At 46.8% G+C, this 12,500-nt stretch overlaps 1 protein-coding gene across 9 annotated transcripts in view; it reads right to left on the bottom strand.

The window, feature by feature from the left end:
- LOC112242229 (ELKS/Rab6-interacting/CAST family member 1) overlaps window positions 1-12,500 on the bottom strand; it is a 238,353-nt gene that overhangs the window by 100,788 nt on the left and 125,065 nt on the right. For all 9 annotated transcript variants that reach the window (XM_042318527.1, XM_042318525.1, XM_042318526.1 and 6 more), the window contains one exon: window positions 9,493-9,660. In XM_042318527.1, the coding sequence (XP_042174461.1) occupies window positions 9,493-9,660 (168 nt within the window). The remainder of the gene's footprint in view (window positions 1-9,492; window positions 9,661-12,500) is intronic.

Here is a 12,500-nt window from a genome sequence, read left to right as displayed (position 1 = left end):
GGGGCCAGCCTCTCTCTCTAACCACACTCTGTTCATTATGTTGGGGCCAGCCTCTCTCTCTCTAATCACACTCTCTTCATGATGTTGGGGCCAGGGGCCAGCCTCTCCCTCTAACCACACTCTGTTCATTATGTTGGGGCCAGCCTCTCTCTCTCTAACCACACTCTCTTCATTATGTTGGGGCCAGGGGCCAGCCTCTCTCTCTAACCACACTCACTTCATTATGTTGAAGCCAGGGGCCAGCCTCTCTCTCTAACCACACTCTCTTCATTATGTTGGGGCCAGGGGCCAGCCTCTCTCTCTAACCACACTCACTTCATTATGTTGGGGCCAGCCTCTCTCTCTAATCACACTCTCTTCATTATGTTGAAGCCAGGGGCCAGCCTCTCTCTCTAATCACACTCTCTTCATTATGTTGGGGCCAGGGGCCAGCCTCTCTCTCTAACCACACTCACTTCATTATGTTGGGGCCAGCCTCTCTCTCTAATCACACTCTCTTCATTATGTTGGGGCCAGGGGCCAGCCTCTCTCTGTCAGGACTGGCAAAAAGTGCTCTTCACTGACGAGTCGCGGTTTTGTCTCACCAGGGGTGATGGTCGGATTCGCGTTTATCGTTGAAGGAATGAGCGTTACACAGAGGCCTGTATTCTGGAGTGGGATGGATTTGGAGGCGGAGGGTCCGTCACGGTCTGGGGCGGTGTGTCACAGCATCATCGGACTGAGCTTGTTGTCATTGCAGGCAATCTCAGCGCTGTGCGTTACAGGGAAGACATCCTCCTCCCTCATGTGGGACCCTTCCTGCAGGCTCATCCTGACATGACCCTCCAGCATGACAATGCCACCAGCCATACTGCTCGTTCTGTTTGTGATTTCCTGCAAGACAGGAATGTCAGTGTTCTGCCATGGCCAGTGAAGAGCCCGGATCTCAATCCCATTGAGCACGTCTGGGATGTGTTGGATCGGAGGGTGAGGGCTAGGGCCATTCCCCTCAGAAATGTCCGGGAACATACAGGTGCCTTGGTGGAAGAGTGGGGTAACATCTCACAGCAAGAACTGGCAAATCTGGTGCAGTCCATGAGGAGGAGATGCACTGCAGTACTTAATGCAGCTGGTGGCCACACCAGATACTGACTGTTACTTTTCATTTTGACCCCCCTTTGTTCAGGGACACATTATTCCATTTATGTTAGTCACATGTCTGTAGAAGTTGTTCAGTTCATGTCTCAGTTGTTGCATCTTATGTTCATACAAATATTTACACATGTTAAGTTTGCTGAAAATAAACACAGTTGACAGTGAGAGGACGATTCTTTTCTTGCTGAGTTGATAGTTCTTCCTGTTTAGAGTGATTTGACCTCATCACTACCTGCTCTCTGATTACCCTCCATAAAGAATAGGTGTACATCTCTGGAGCCACACTAAAGACACAATCTCAATCTCTCTGTCAATGCAGTTTATTCACCTGATCTGAACCACTCACTGAGGACATGTAGTACTTTCATAACCCTGTTCTGTCCTGTTCTGTTCTGTTCTGCCCTGTTCTGTCCTGTCCTGTCCTGTTCTGTTCTGTCCTGTCCTGTCCTGTCCTGTTCTGTCCTGTTCTGTCCTGTTCTGTCCTGTCCTGTCCTGTCCTGTCCTGTCCTGTCCTGTCCTGTCCTGTCCTGTCCTGTCCTGTCCTGTCCTGTCCTGTCCTGTCCTGTCCTGTCCTGTCCTGTCCTGTCCTGTCCTGTCCTGTCCTGTCCTGTTCTGTCCTGTCCTGTCCTGTCCTGTCCTGTCCTGTCCTGTCCTGTTCTGTCTGTTCTGTCCTGTCCTGTCCTGTCCTGTCCTGTTCTGTTCTGTTCTGTCTGTCCTGTCCTGTCCTGTCCTGTCCTGTTCTGTCCTGTCCTGTGTCCTGTCCTGTCCTGTCCTGTCCTGTCCTGTCCTGTCCTGTCCTGTTCTGTTCTGTTCTGTCCTGTCCTGTCCTGTCCTGTCCTGTTGTCTGTTCTGTTCTGTTCTGTCCTGTCCTGTCCTGTTCTGTTCTGTCCTGTCCTGTCCTGTCCTGTTCTGTTCTGTTCTGTCCTGTCCTGTTCTGCCCTGTTCTGTCCTGTCCTGTCCTGTCCTGTCCTGTTCTGCCCTGTTCTGTCTTGTCCTGTCCTGTCCTGTTCTGTTCTGTCCTGTCCTGTCTGTCCTGTCCTGTCCTGTCCTGTCCTGTCCTGTCTGTCCTGTTCTGTTCTGTCCTGTCCTGTTCTGCCCTGTCCTGTCCTGTCTGTTCTGTTCTGTTCTGTCCTGTTGCCCTGTCTGTCCTGTCCTGTCCTGTCCTGTTCTGTTCTGTTCCCTGTCCTGTTCTGCCCTGTTCTGTTCTGTCCTGTCCTGTCCTGTTCCTGTTCTGTTCTGTTCTGTCCTGTTCTGTTCTGTCCTGTTCTGTTCTGTCCTGTTCTGTCCTGTTCTGTCCTGTTCTGTCCTGTTCTGTCCTGTTCTGTTCTGTCCTGTTCTGTCCTGTCCTGTTCTGTCCTGTTACTGAACCACTCACTGAGGACATGTAGTACTTTCATAACCCTGTTATTTTCTGTCCTGTCCTGTCCTGTCCTGTCCTATCCTGTCCTGTCCTGTCCTGTCCTATCCTGTCCTGTTCTAATCTGTCCTGATCTGTCCTGATCTGTCCTGATCTGCCCTGTTCTGTTCTGTCCTGTTCTGATCTGTCCTGATCTGTCCTGATCTGTCCTGATCTGCCCTGTTCTGTTCTGTCCTGTTCTGATCTGTCCTGATTTGTCCTGTTCTGTCCTGGGTTGGTTTCGCGGTATGGGTTCATCAAGGAGTCAGTGTACAGTCCCCCAGCCAGTCTCAATGTGTTATGGCCATCAGGCCTGCTCTAGGGTTCTGTGTACACAGTGAGCTACAACAGCTACCTCAGGGATCATTATAGAAACTAAATGTTGCTTCTTCAGACAACTGGACAGGGAGTTCAGCTCTGCCGCTCTCTGGCTCTTTCAAAACAAACTGCATTGGCTTACCCCCCGGGTCACATGCTTCTCGGGGGGGGGGCTTTGAAAAGCTTACAGTGTGTGTGTGTCCTGGACAAGGCATGCTAGTAGCTAGCTAGGTCCCTGGAATCTTCATTAGAGGGGGGCAGCGTGCTAGCACATTCAGCCCCAGGAGGTGAGCCCTTCTCTGGGTTTGTCTGTCTGGCACGTCCCTATTGAAGAAAGAGGGGGAAAGGGGAGACCTAGTCAGAATGCCTTCAACTGAAATGTATCTTCCTCATTTAACCCAACCCCTCTGAATCAGAGAGGGGGGCTGCCTTAATGGACATCCACGTCATCGGCACCCAGGGAGGGAGGATGGAGTGATGGAGCTGAGCGGAGGGGTGTGTGGTTGTCTAGGGAGGGGATAAGTGATGAGGCAGGCGTGCACACACAAATATAGATCCACACAGATATAGATCCACAGAGATATAGATTCACACAGACAGATATAGATCCAGACAGACAGATATAGATCCAGACAGACAGATATAGATCCAGACAGATATAGATCCAGACAGATATAGATCCAGACAGATTGAGATCCAGACAGACAGATATAGATCCAGACAGATATAGATTGAGACAGATGTAGATCCAGACAGATATAGATCCACACAGATATAGATCCAGACAGATATAGATCCAGACAGATTTAGATCCAGACAGATATAGATCCACACAGACAGATATAGATCCAGACAGACAGATATAGATACAGACAGATATAGATCCAGACAGACAGATATAGATCCACACAGATATTGATTCACACAGACAGATATAGATCCACACAGACAGATATAGATCCAGACAGATATAGATCCAGAGAGATATAGATCCAGCCAGGCGGTCAGCCTGAAGTAGTGGTTCTGTGATCTCACCAGAGCAGAGCCAACCACCTCTACAGATATAGATCCAGACAGACAGATATAGATCCAGACAGATATAGATCCAGACAGATATAGATCCAGACAGATATAGATCCAGACAGACAGATATAGATCTACACAGACAGATGTAGATCCAGACAGATATAGATCCAGGCAGATATAGATCCAGACAGACAGATATAGATCCAGACAGACAGATATAGATCCAGAAAGATATAGATCCAGACAGACTGATATAGATCCAGACAGATATAGATCCAGAGAGATATAGATCCAGCCAGGCGGTCAGCCTGAAGTAGTGGTTCTGTGATCTCACCAGAGCGGAGCCAACCACCTCTACATTGCTACATCTCTCCTCAGACATGGCTCTCTCCCTCCCTCCCTCCCTCCCTCCCTCCCTCCCTCCCTCCCTCTCCCCCTCCCTCCCTGGAGGAGAGGGCTGTCAGAAAGATGGATGTGGCCCTGCTGGGGCTGGGGCGGGCTGGGATGACCCCCTGTCTCTACTCCTCCTCTCAACCCTCTCAACCAGGACTAGCCCACAGAGAGGGGAACTGCTTCAGCATACTGTAGTCCGTCTGTCCGTCCGCATGTGTGTGTGTGTGTGTGTGTGTGTGTGTCTAGTTGGGACTGGTTCCAGTATGTATGTGTCTGTTGAAACCATTGACCCTCAGATCTGCTGCTATTACAACTCCTCTGTAGCTTCCTGATCGAACCGTGATCCACCGCAACCACACACACACACACACGGATAAACACACACACGGATATACACACACACCACATAGACACATACACGTACACACACATGTGCAAGTGCACACACATACACAGAGTGCACACACATACACAGAGTGCCCAGAAATCTTCCCCCAAAAGATGTATGTCTCTTTGCTCTCGCTGACTGACGTTGAGGCCAAAGAAAGACAAGGACAGGACAGAGAGGAGGTATGATGTCCTATCAGGCTCTGAGAGACTGGCTCTGCTTCCCAAAGAAAGACAAGGACAGGACAGAGAGGAGGTATGATGTCCTGTCAGGCTCTGAGAGACTGGCTCTGCTTCCCAAAGAAAGACAAGGACAGGACAGAGAGGAGGTATGATGTTCTATCAGGCTCTGAGAGACTGGCTCTGCTTCCCAAAGAAAGACAAGGACAGGACAGAGAGGAGGTATGATGTCCTGTCAGGCTCTGAGAGACTGGGTCTGCTTCCCAAAGAAAGACAAGGACAGGACAGAGAGGAGGTATGATGTCCTGTCAGGCTCTGAGAGACTGGCTCTGCTTCCCAAAGAAAGACAAGGACAGGACAGAGAGGAGGTATGATGTTCTATCAGGCTCTGAGAGACTGGCTCTGCTTCCCAAAGAAAGACAAGGACAGGACAGAGAGGAGGTATGATGTCCTGTCAGGCTCTGAGAGACTGGGTCTGCTTCCCAAATGGCACACTACTTCCCTACATGGTGCACTGCTCTTGAGCCCCATGAGCCCTGGTCAAACGAAGTGCCATAAATAAGGACTAGGGTGCCATTTGAGATACAGGTTGAGAGTAAGAGCAGATTCATTTAAGGTCACATTGTTTCAGCATGATAAATGATCCATGTAATCTCATCCACCCCCAAACAGCACAACCTCCCTCTCTGCTCCTCAGTCATACTGAGACACAACCTCCCTCTCTCCTCCTCAGCCATACTGAGACACAACCTCCCTCTCTGCTCCTCAGCCATACTGAGACACAACCTCCCTCTCTCCTCCTCAGTCATACTGAGACACAACCTCCCTCTCTGCTCCTCAGTCATACTGAGACACAACCTCCCTCTCTCCTCCTCAGTCATACTGAGACACAACCTCCCTCTCTCCTCCTCAGCCATACTGAGACACAACCTCCCTCTCTGCTCCTCAGCCATACTGAGACACAACCTCCCTCTCTGCTCCTCAGCCATACTGAGACACAACCTCCCTCTCTGCTCCTCAGTCATACTGAGACACAACCTCCCTCTCTGCTCCTCAGTCATACTGAGACACAACCTCCCTCTCTCCTCCTCAGTCATACTGAGACACAACCTCCCTCTCTGCTCCTCAGCCATACTGAGACACAACCTCCCTCTCTGCTCCTCAGCCATGTAATACTGCTGAGCCTGACTTTCTCTGTGAACCCTGACATGTACACACAAACACAAACCCTTTCTCCATCTCCACATGGAGGCTCTGGTAGGTCTCATGTTCTGCTGCAGGGTCACAGAAGAACCATTCTGGGTTGGTATTCTGGCTGGTTGATGACTAAGGGACGATGGTTGATTAGAGTGAACTCTGGAGTTATCAGACACAGGACATCTGAAGTGTATTCTCCAGGACAATGGGGAGAAATCATTTTCCTCTGGTCTTTTTGACGACTGGAGAAGGTTCAAACAACATGGTCTCATACTGCCATCTAGTGGCAGTCAGGAAAAGCAGGTCATGTGTAGCAAAAGAGGTGAATCAATAGTTGTGAATCAATAGACTTGTGAATCATAAGAGTTGATATTCAATAGAGTTGTGAATCAATAGAGTTGAGATTCAATAGAGTTGTCAATCAATCGAGTTGCGACTCAATTGAGTTGTGAATCAATTGAGTTGTGAATCAATAGAGTTGTGAATCAATAGAGTTGTGAATCAACAGAAAAGATTCACTATGACAGCAAATTCACTGCGTATCCTGAGTGAAACTCAGTTGTCTGTCCAATACAGTTATGCCAAGAGGAGTGATTCTCTTTCCGTCACACTCTCTGTACTTCCTTGAAACTTTCATAAGAGGAACAAGTTGACCAACAAAACCATCCTCCCTTTTAATCATCTCTGACATGCCTTCCTCTGGAGGACGTTGGCCCTGCGTTCCTTCACATCCAGCATGTCCCCCCCCACCCACACCACACACACACACACACACACACACACACACACACACACACACACACACACACACACACACACACACACTCGGTGATGAAAGATCAGAATTGTACTTTTGAATTCCGTAAAGTCAGTGTGGAAGAGGTGAACATATTATTGTTGTCTATCAACAATGACAAGCCACCGGGGGTCTGAAAATCTGGATGGAAAATTACTGAGGATACCAGCAGACAACATTGTCACTCCTATTTGTCACATCTTCACTTGAAGCCTACTAGAGAGCGTGTGCCCTCAGGTCTGGAGGGAAGCTAAAGTCATTCCGCTACCCAAGAATAGTAAAGCCCCCTTTACTGGCTCAAATAGCCGACCAATCAGCCTGTTACCAACCCTTAGTAAACTTCTGGAAAAAAATGTGTTTGGTCAGAATGATGTGATTTACAGTAAACAAATTGACAACAGAATTTCAGCATGCTTTATAAGGAAGGAGACTCAACAAGCACAGCACTTAAACAAATGACTGATGATTAGCTGAGAGACATTGATGATAAAATGATTGTGGGGGCTGTCTTGTTAGATTTCAGTGCAGCTTTTATTGATCATAGTCTGCTGCTGGAAAATCGTGTGTGTTATGGCTTTACACCCCCTGCTATAATGTGGATAAAGAGTTAACTGTCTAACAGAACACAGAGGGTGTTATGGCTTTACACCCCCTGCTATAATGTGGATAAAGAGTTAGCTGTCTAACAGAACACAGAGGGTGTTATGGCTTTACACCCCCTGCTATAATGTGGATAAAGAGTTAGCTGTCTAACAGAACACAGAGGGTGTTATGGCTTTACACCCCCTGCTATAATGTGGATAAAGAGTTAGCTGTCTAACAGAACACAGAGGGTGTTATGGCTTTACACCCCCTGCTATAATGTGGATAAAGAGTTAGCTGTCTAACAGAACACAGAGGGTGTTATGGCTTTACACCCCTGCTATGATGTGGATAAAGAGTTAGCTGTCTAACAGAACACAGAGGGTGTTATGGCTTTACACCCCCTGCTATAATGTGGATAAAGAGTTAGCTGTCTAACAGAACACAGAGGGTGTTATGGCTTTACACCCCCTGCTATAATGTGGATAAAGAGTTAGCTGTCTAACAGAACACAGAGGGTGTTATGGCTTTACACCCCCTGCTATGATGTGGATAAAGAGTTAGCTGTCTAACAGAACACAGAGGGTGTTATGGCTTTACACCCCCTGCTATAATGTGGATAACGAGTTAGCTGTCTAACAGAACACAGAGGGTGTTCCCCAGGGTAGGTGTCTAAGCCCATTGCTTTTTAAATTTTTTACTAACAACATGCCACTGGCTTTGAGCAAAGCCAGAGTTTCTATGTATGCGGATGACTCAACACTATACACGTCAGCTACTACAGTGACTGAGATGACTGCAACACTCAACAAAGAGATGCAGTTATTTTCAGAGTGGGTGGCAAGGAATAAGTTAGCCCTAAATATTTCTAAACTAAAAGCATTGTATTTGGAACAAAACACTCACTCAACCCTAAACCTCAACTAAATCTTGTAATAAATAATGTGGAAATTGAGCAAGTTGAGGTGACTAAACTGCTTGCAGTAACCCTGGATTGTAAACTGTCATGGTCAAAACATATTGATGCAGTAGTAGCTAAGATGGGGAGAAGTCTGTCTATAATAAAGTGATGCTCTGCCTTCTTAACAACACTATCAACAAGGCAGGTCCTACAGGCCCTAGTTTGGTCGTACCTTGACTACTGTTCAGTAAAAATTGCAAATGGCCCAGAACAGGGCAGCACGGCTGGCCCTTGGATCTATACAGAGAGCTAATATTAATAATATGCATGTCAATCTCTCCTGGCTGAAAGTGGAAGAGAGATTGACTTCATCACTACTTTTATTTATGAGAGGTATTGACATGTTGAATGCACCGAGCTGTCTGTCTAAACTACTGGCACACAGCTCGGACACCCATTACATACCCCACAACACAAGCCACAAGAGGTCTCTTCACAGTCCCCAAGTCCAGAACAGACTACGGGAGGCACACAGCTCGGACACCCATACATACCCCACAAGACATGCCACAAGAGGTCTCTTCACAGTCCCCAAGTCCAGAACAGACTATGGGAGACACACAGTACTACATAGAGCCATGACTACATGGAACTCTATTCCACAGTACCATATAGAGCCATGACTACATGGAACTCTATTCCACAGTACTACATAGAGCCATGACTACATGGAACTCTATTCCACAGTACTACATAGAGCCATGACTACATGGAACTCTATTCCACAGTACTACATAGAGCCATGACTACATGGAACTCTATTCCACATCAAGTAACTGAAGCAAGCAGTAAAATTAGATTTAAAAAAACAGATTAAAAAACACCTTATGGAACAGCGGGGACTGTGAAGCAACACAAACATTGGCACAGACACACACACACACACACACACACACACACACACACACACACACACTCACGATAACATACGCACTATACATACACATGGTGGAGTAGGGGCCTGAGGGAACACAGTGTGTTGTGAAATCTGAATGTATTGTAATGTATTACAGTTGTATAAACTGCCTTCATTTCGCTGGACCCCAGGAAGAGTAGCTGCTGCTTTGGCAGCTAATGGGGATCCATAATAAACACACACACGGCCTCCACCCCGCCCCATACCTTCTTCTGCAGGACGTTGACCTTGCGCTCCTTGACCTCCAGCATGTCCTTGAGGTCGTGTACCTCTCTGCTGAGCGTCCCCTTCTCCTCAGACGTCTCCTGGATCTGGTTCGACTTCTTATTCAGCTGGGAATCTTTCTCTTCCAGACGCAGACGAAGAGCGTCCACCTGGTACACACACACACACACACACACACACACACACACACACACACACACGGTGTGTTAGATTAGAGATGGATCTGGTTAGACAACTTATTCAGCTGGGAATCTTTCTCTTCCCGACGAGGAGCATCCACCTGACACACACACACACACACACACACACACACACACACAGACACACACACACATATCAGACATGATCACAAATTAAATCAAAACGCAAATAAATACTTACAGTCCAGTCAACTTGTAAATGCACTGGAATAAGCATCTCAGAGTAGCTGATCTCCGATATCTTATTTGTTATGATTTAACATATCAAACTGATCCTAGATCAGCACTTGTACAGTCATGGCCAAAAGTTTTGAGAATGACACAAATATTCATTTCCACAAAATTTGCTGCTTCAGTGTCTTTAGATATTTTTGTCAGATGTTACTATGGATACTGAAGTATAATTACAAGCATTTCATACGTGTCAAAGGCTTTTATTGACAATTACATAAAGTTGATGACGAGAGTCAATATTTGCAGTGTTGACCCTTCTTTTTCAAGACCTCTGCAATCCGCCCTGGCATGCTGTTAATTAACTTCTGGGCCACATCCTGACTGATGGCAGCCCATTCTTGCATAATCAATGCTTGGAGTTTGTCAGAATTTGTGGGGTTTTGTTTGTCCACCCGCCTCTTGAGGATTGACCACAAGTTCTCAATGGGATTAAGGTCTGGGGAGTTTCCTGGCCATGGACCCAAAATATCGATGTTTTGGTTTTGATGGTAGTGCTCACCTTGTCTTCTCCGGACAAGCTTTTTCCAGATGCCCCAAACAATTGGAAAGGGGATTCATCAGAGAAAATGACTTTACCCCAGTCCTCAGCAGTCTAATCCCTGTACCTTTTGCAGAATATCAGTCTGTCCCTGATGTTTTTCCTGGAGAGAAGTGGCTTCTTTGCTGCCCTTCTTGACACCAGGCCATCCTCCAAAAGACTTTGCCTCACTGTGCGTGCAGATGCACTCACACCTGCCTGCTGCCATTCCTGAGCAAGCTCTGTACTGGTGGTGCCCCGATCCCACAGCTGAATCAACTTTAGGAGACGGTCCTGGCGCTTGCTAGACTTTCTTGGGTGCCCTGAAGCCTTCTTCACAACAATTGAACAGCACTCCTTGAAATTCTTGATGATCCAATAAATGGTTGATTTAGGTGCAATCCTACTGGCAGCAATATCCTTGCCTGTGAAGCCCTTTTTATGCAAAGCAATGTTGACGGCACATGTTTCCTTGCAGGTAACCATGGTTGACAGAGGAAGAACAATGATTCCAATCCACCACCCTCCTTTTGAAGCTTCCAGTCTGTTATTCAAACTCAATCAGCATGACAGAGTGATCTCCAGCCTTGTCCTCGTCAACACTCACACCTGTGTTAACAAGAGAATCACTGACATGATGTCAGCTGGGCCTTTTGTGGCAGGGCTGAAATGCTGTGGAAATGTTTTTTGGGGGGATTCAGTTCATTTGCATGGCAAAGAGGGACTTTGCAATTAATTGCAATTCATCTGATCACTCTTCATAACATTCTGGAGTATATGCAAATTGCCATCATACAAACTGAGGCAGCAGACTTCGTGAAAATTAATATTTGTGTCATTCTCAAAACTTTTGGCCACGACTGTAGTCCTACTCTGAGATGCTGAGTAACTACGGGTCCAGTTCAGCTGTAAACTGTAAACTATGACACAGTAGTGGCACCAAGAGACCATCTCCACAATACCCCTGGTAGAGTTAACACTGAACAACATACCTCTGTCTGAATGATAGTAGAGCCCTGTCAGTAGAGTTAACACTGAACAACATGCCTCTGTCTGAATGATAGTAGAGCCCTGTCAGTAGAGTTAACACTGAACAACACACCTCTGTCTGAATGACAGTAGAGCCCTGTCAGTAGAGTTAACACTGAACAACATACCTCTGTCTGAATGACAGTAGAGCCCTGTCAGTAGAGTTAACACTGAACAACATACCTCTGTCTGAATGATAGTAGAGCCCTGTCAGTAGAGTTAACACTGAACAACATACCTCTGAATGAATGATAGTAGAGCCCTGTCAGTAGAGTTAACATTGAACAACATACCTCTGTCTGAATGACAGTAGAGCCCTGTCAGTAGAGTTAACACTGAACAACATACCTCTGTCTGAATGACAGTAGAGCCCTGTCAGTAGAGTTAACACTGAACAACATACCTCTGTCTGAATGACAGTAGAGCCCTGTCAGTAGAGTTAACACTGAACAACATACCTCTGTCTGAATGACAGTAGAGCCCTGTCAGTAGAGTTAACACTGAACAACATACCTCTGTCTGAATGATAGTAGAGCCCTGTCAGTAGAGTTAACACTGAACAACATACCTCTGTCTGAATGATAGTAGAGCCCTGTCAGTAGAGTTAACACTGAACAACATGCCTCTGTCTGAATGATAGTAGAGCCCTGTCAGTAGAGTTAACACTGAACAACATGCCTCTGAATGATAGTAGAGCCCTGTCAGTAGAGTTAACACTGAACAACATAACTCTGTCTGAATGACAGTAGAGCCCTGTCAGTAGAGTTAACACTGAACAACATACCTCTGTCTGAATGACAGTAGAGCCCTGTCAGTAGAGTTAACACTGAACAACATGCCTCTGAATGATAGTAGAGCCCTGTCAGTAGAGTTAACACTGAACAACATACCTCTGTCTGAATGATAGTAGAGCCCTGTCAGTAGAGTTAACACTGAACAACATACCTCTGTCTGAATGATAGTAGAGCTGAACAACATGCCTCTGAATGATAGTAGAGCCCTGTCAGTA

This window comes from Oncorhynchus tshawytscha, unplaced genomic scaffold, assembly GCF_018296145.1.
Source record: "Oncorhynchus tshawytscha isolate Ot180627B unplaced genomic scaffold, Otsh_v2.0 Un_contig_1952_pilon_pilon, whole genome shotgun sequence".
Lineage (NCBI taxonomy): Eukaryota > Metazoa > Chordata > Actinopteri > Salmoniformes > Salmonidae > Oncorhynchus > Oncorhynchus tshawytscha.
Note: the sequence above shows the minus strand (reverse complement) of the source record. Positions and strands in the feature narration are given on the sequence as shown.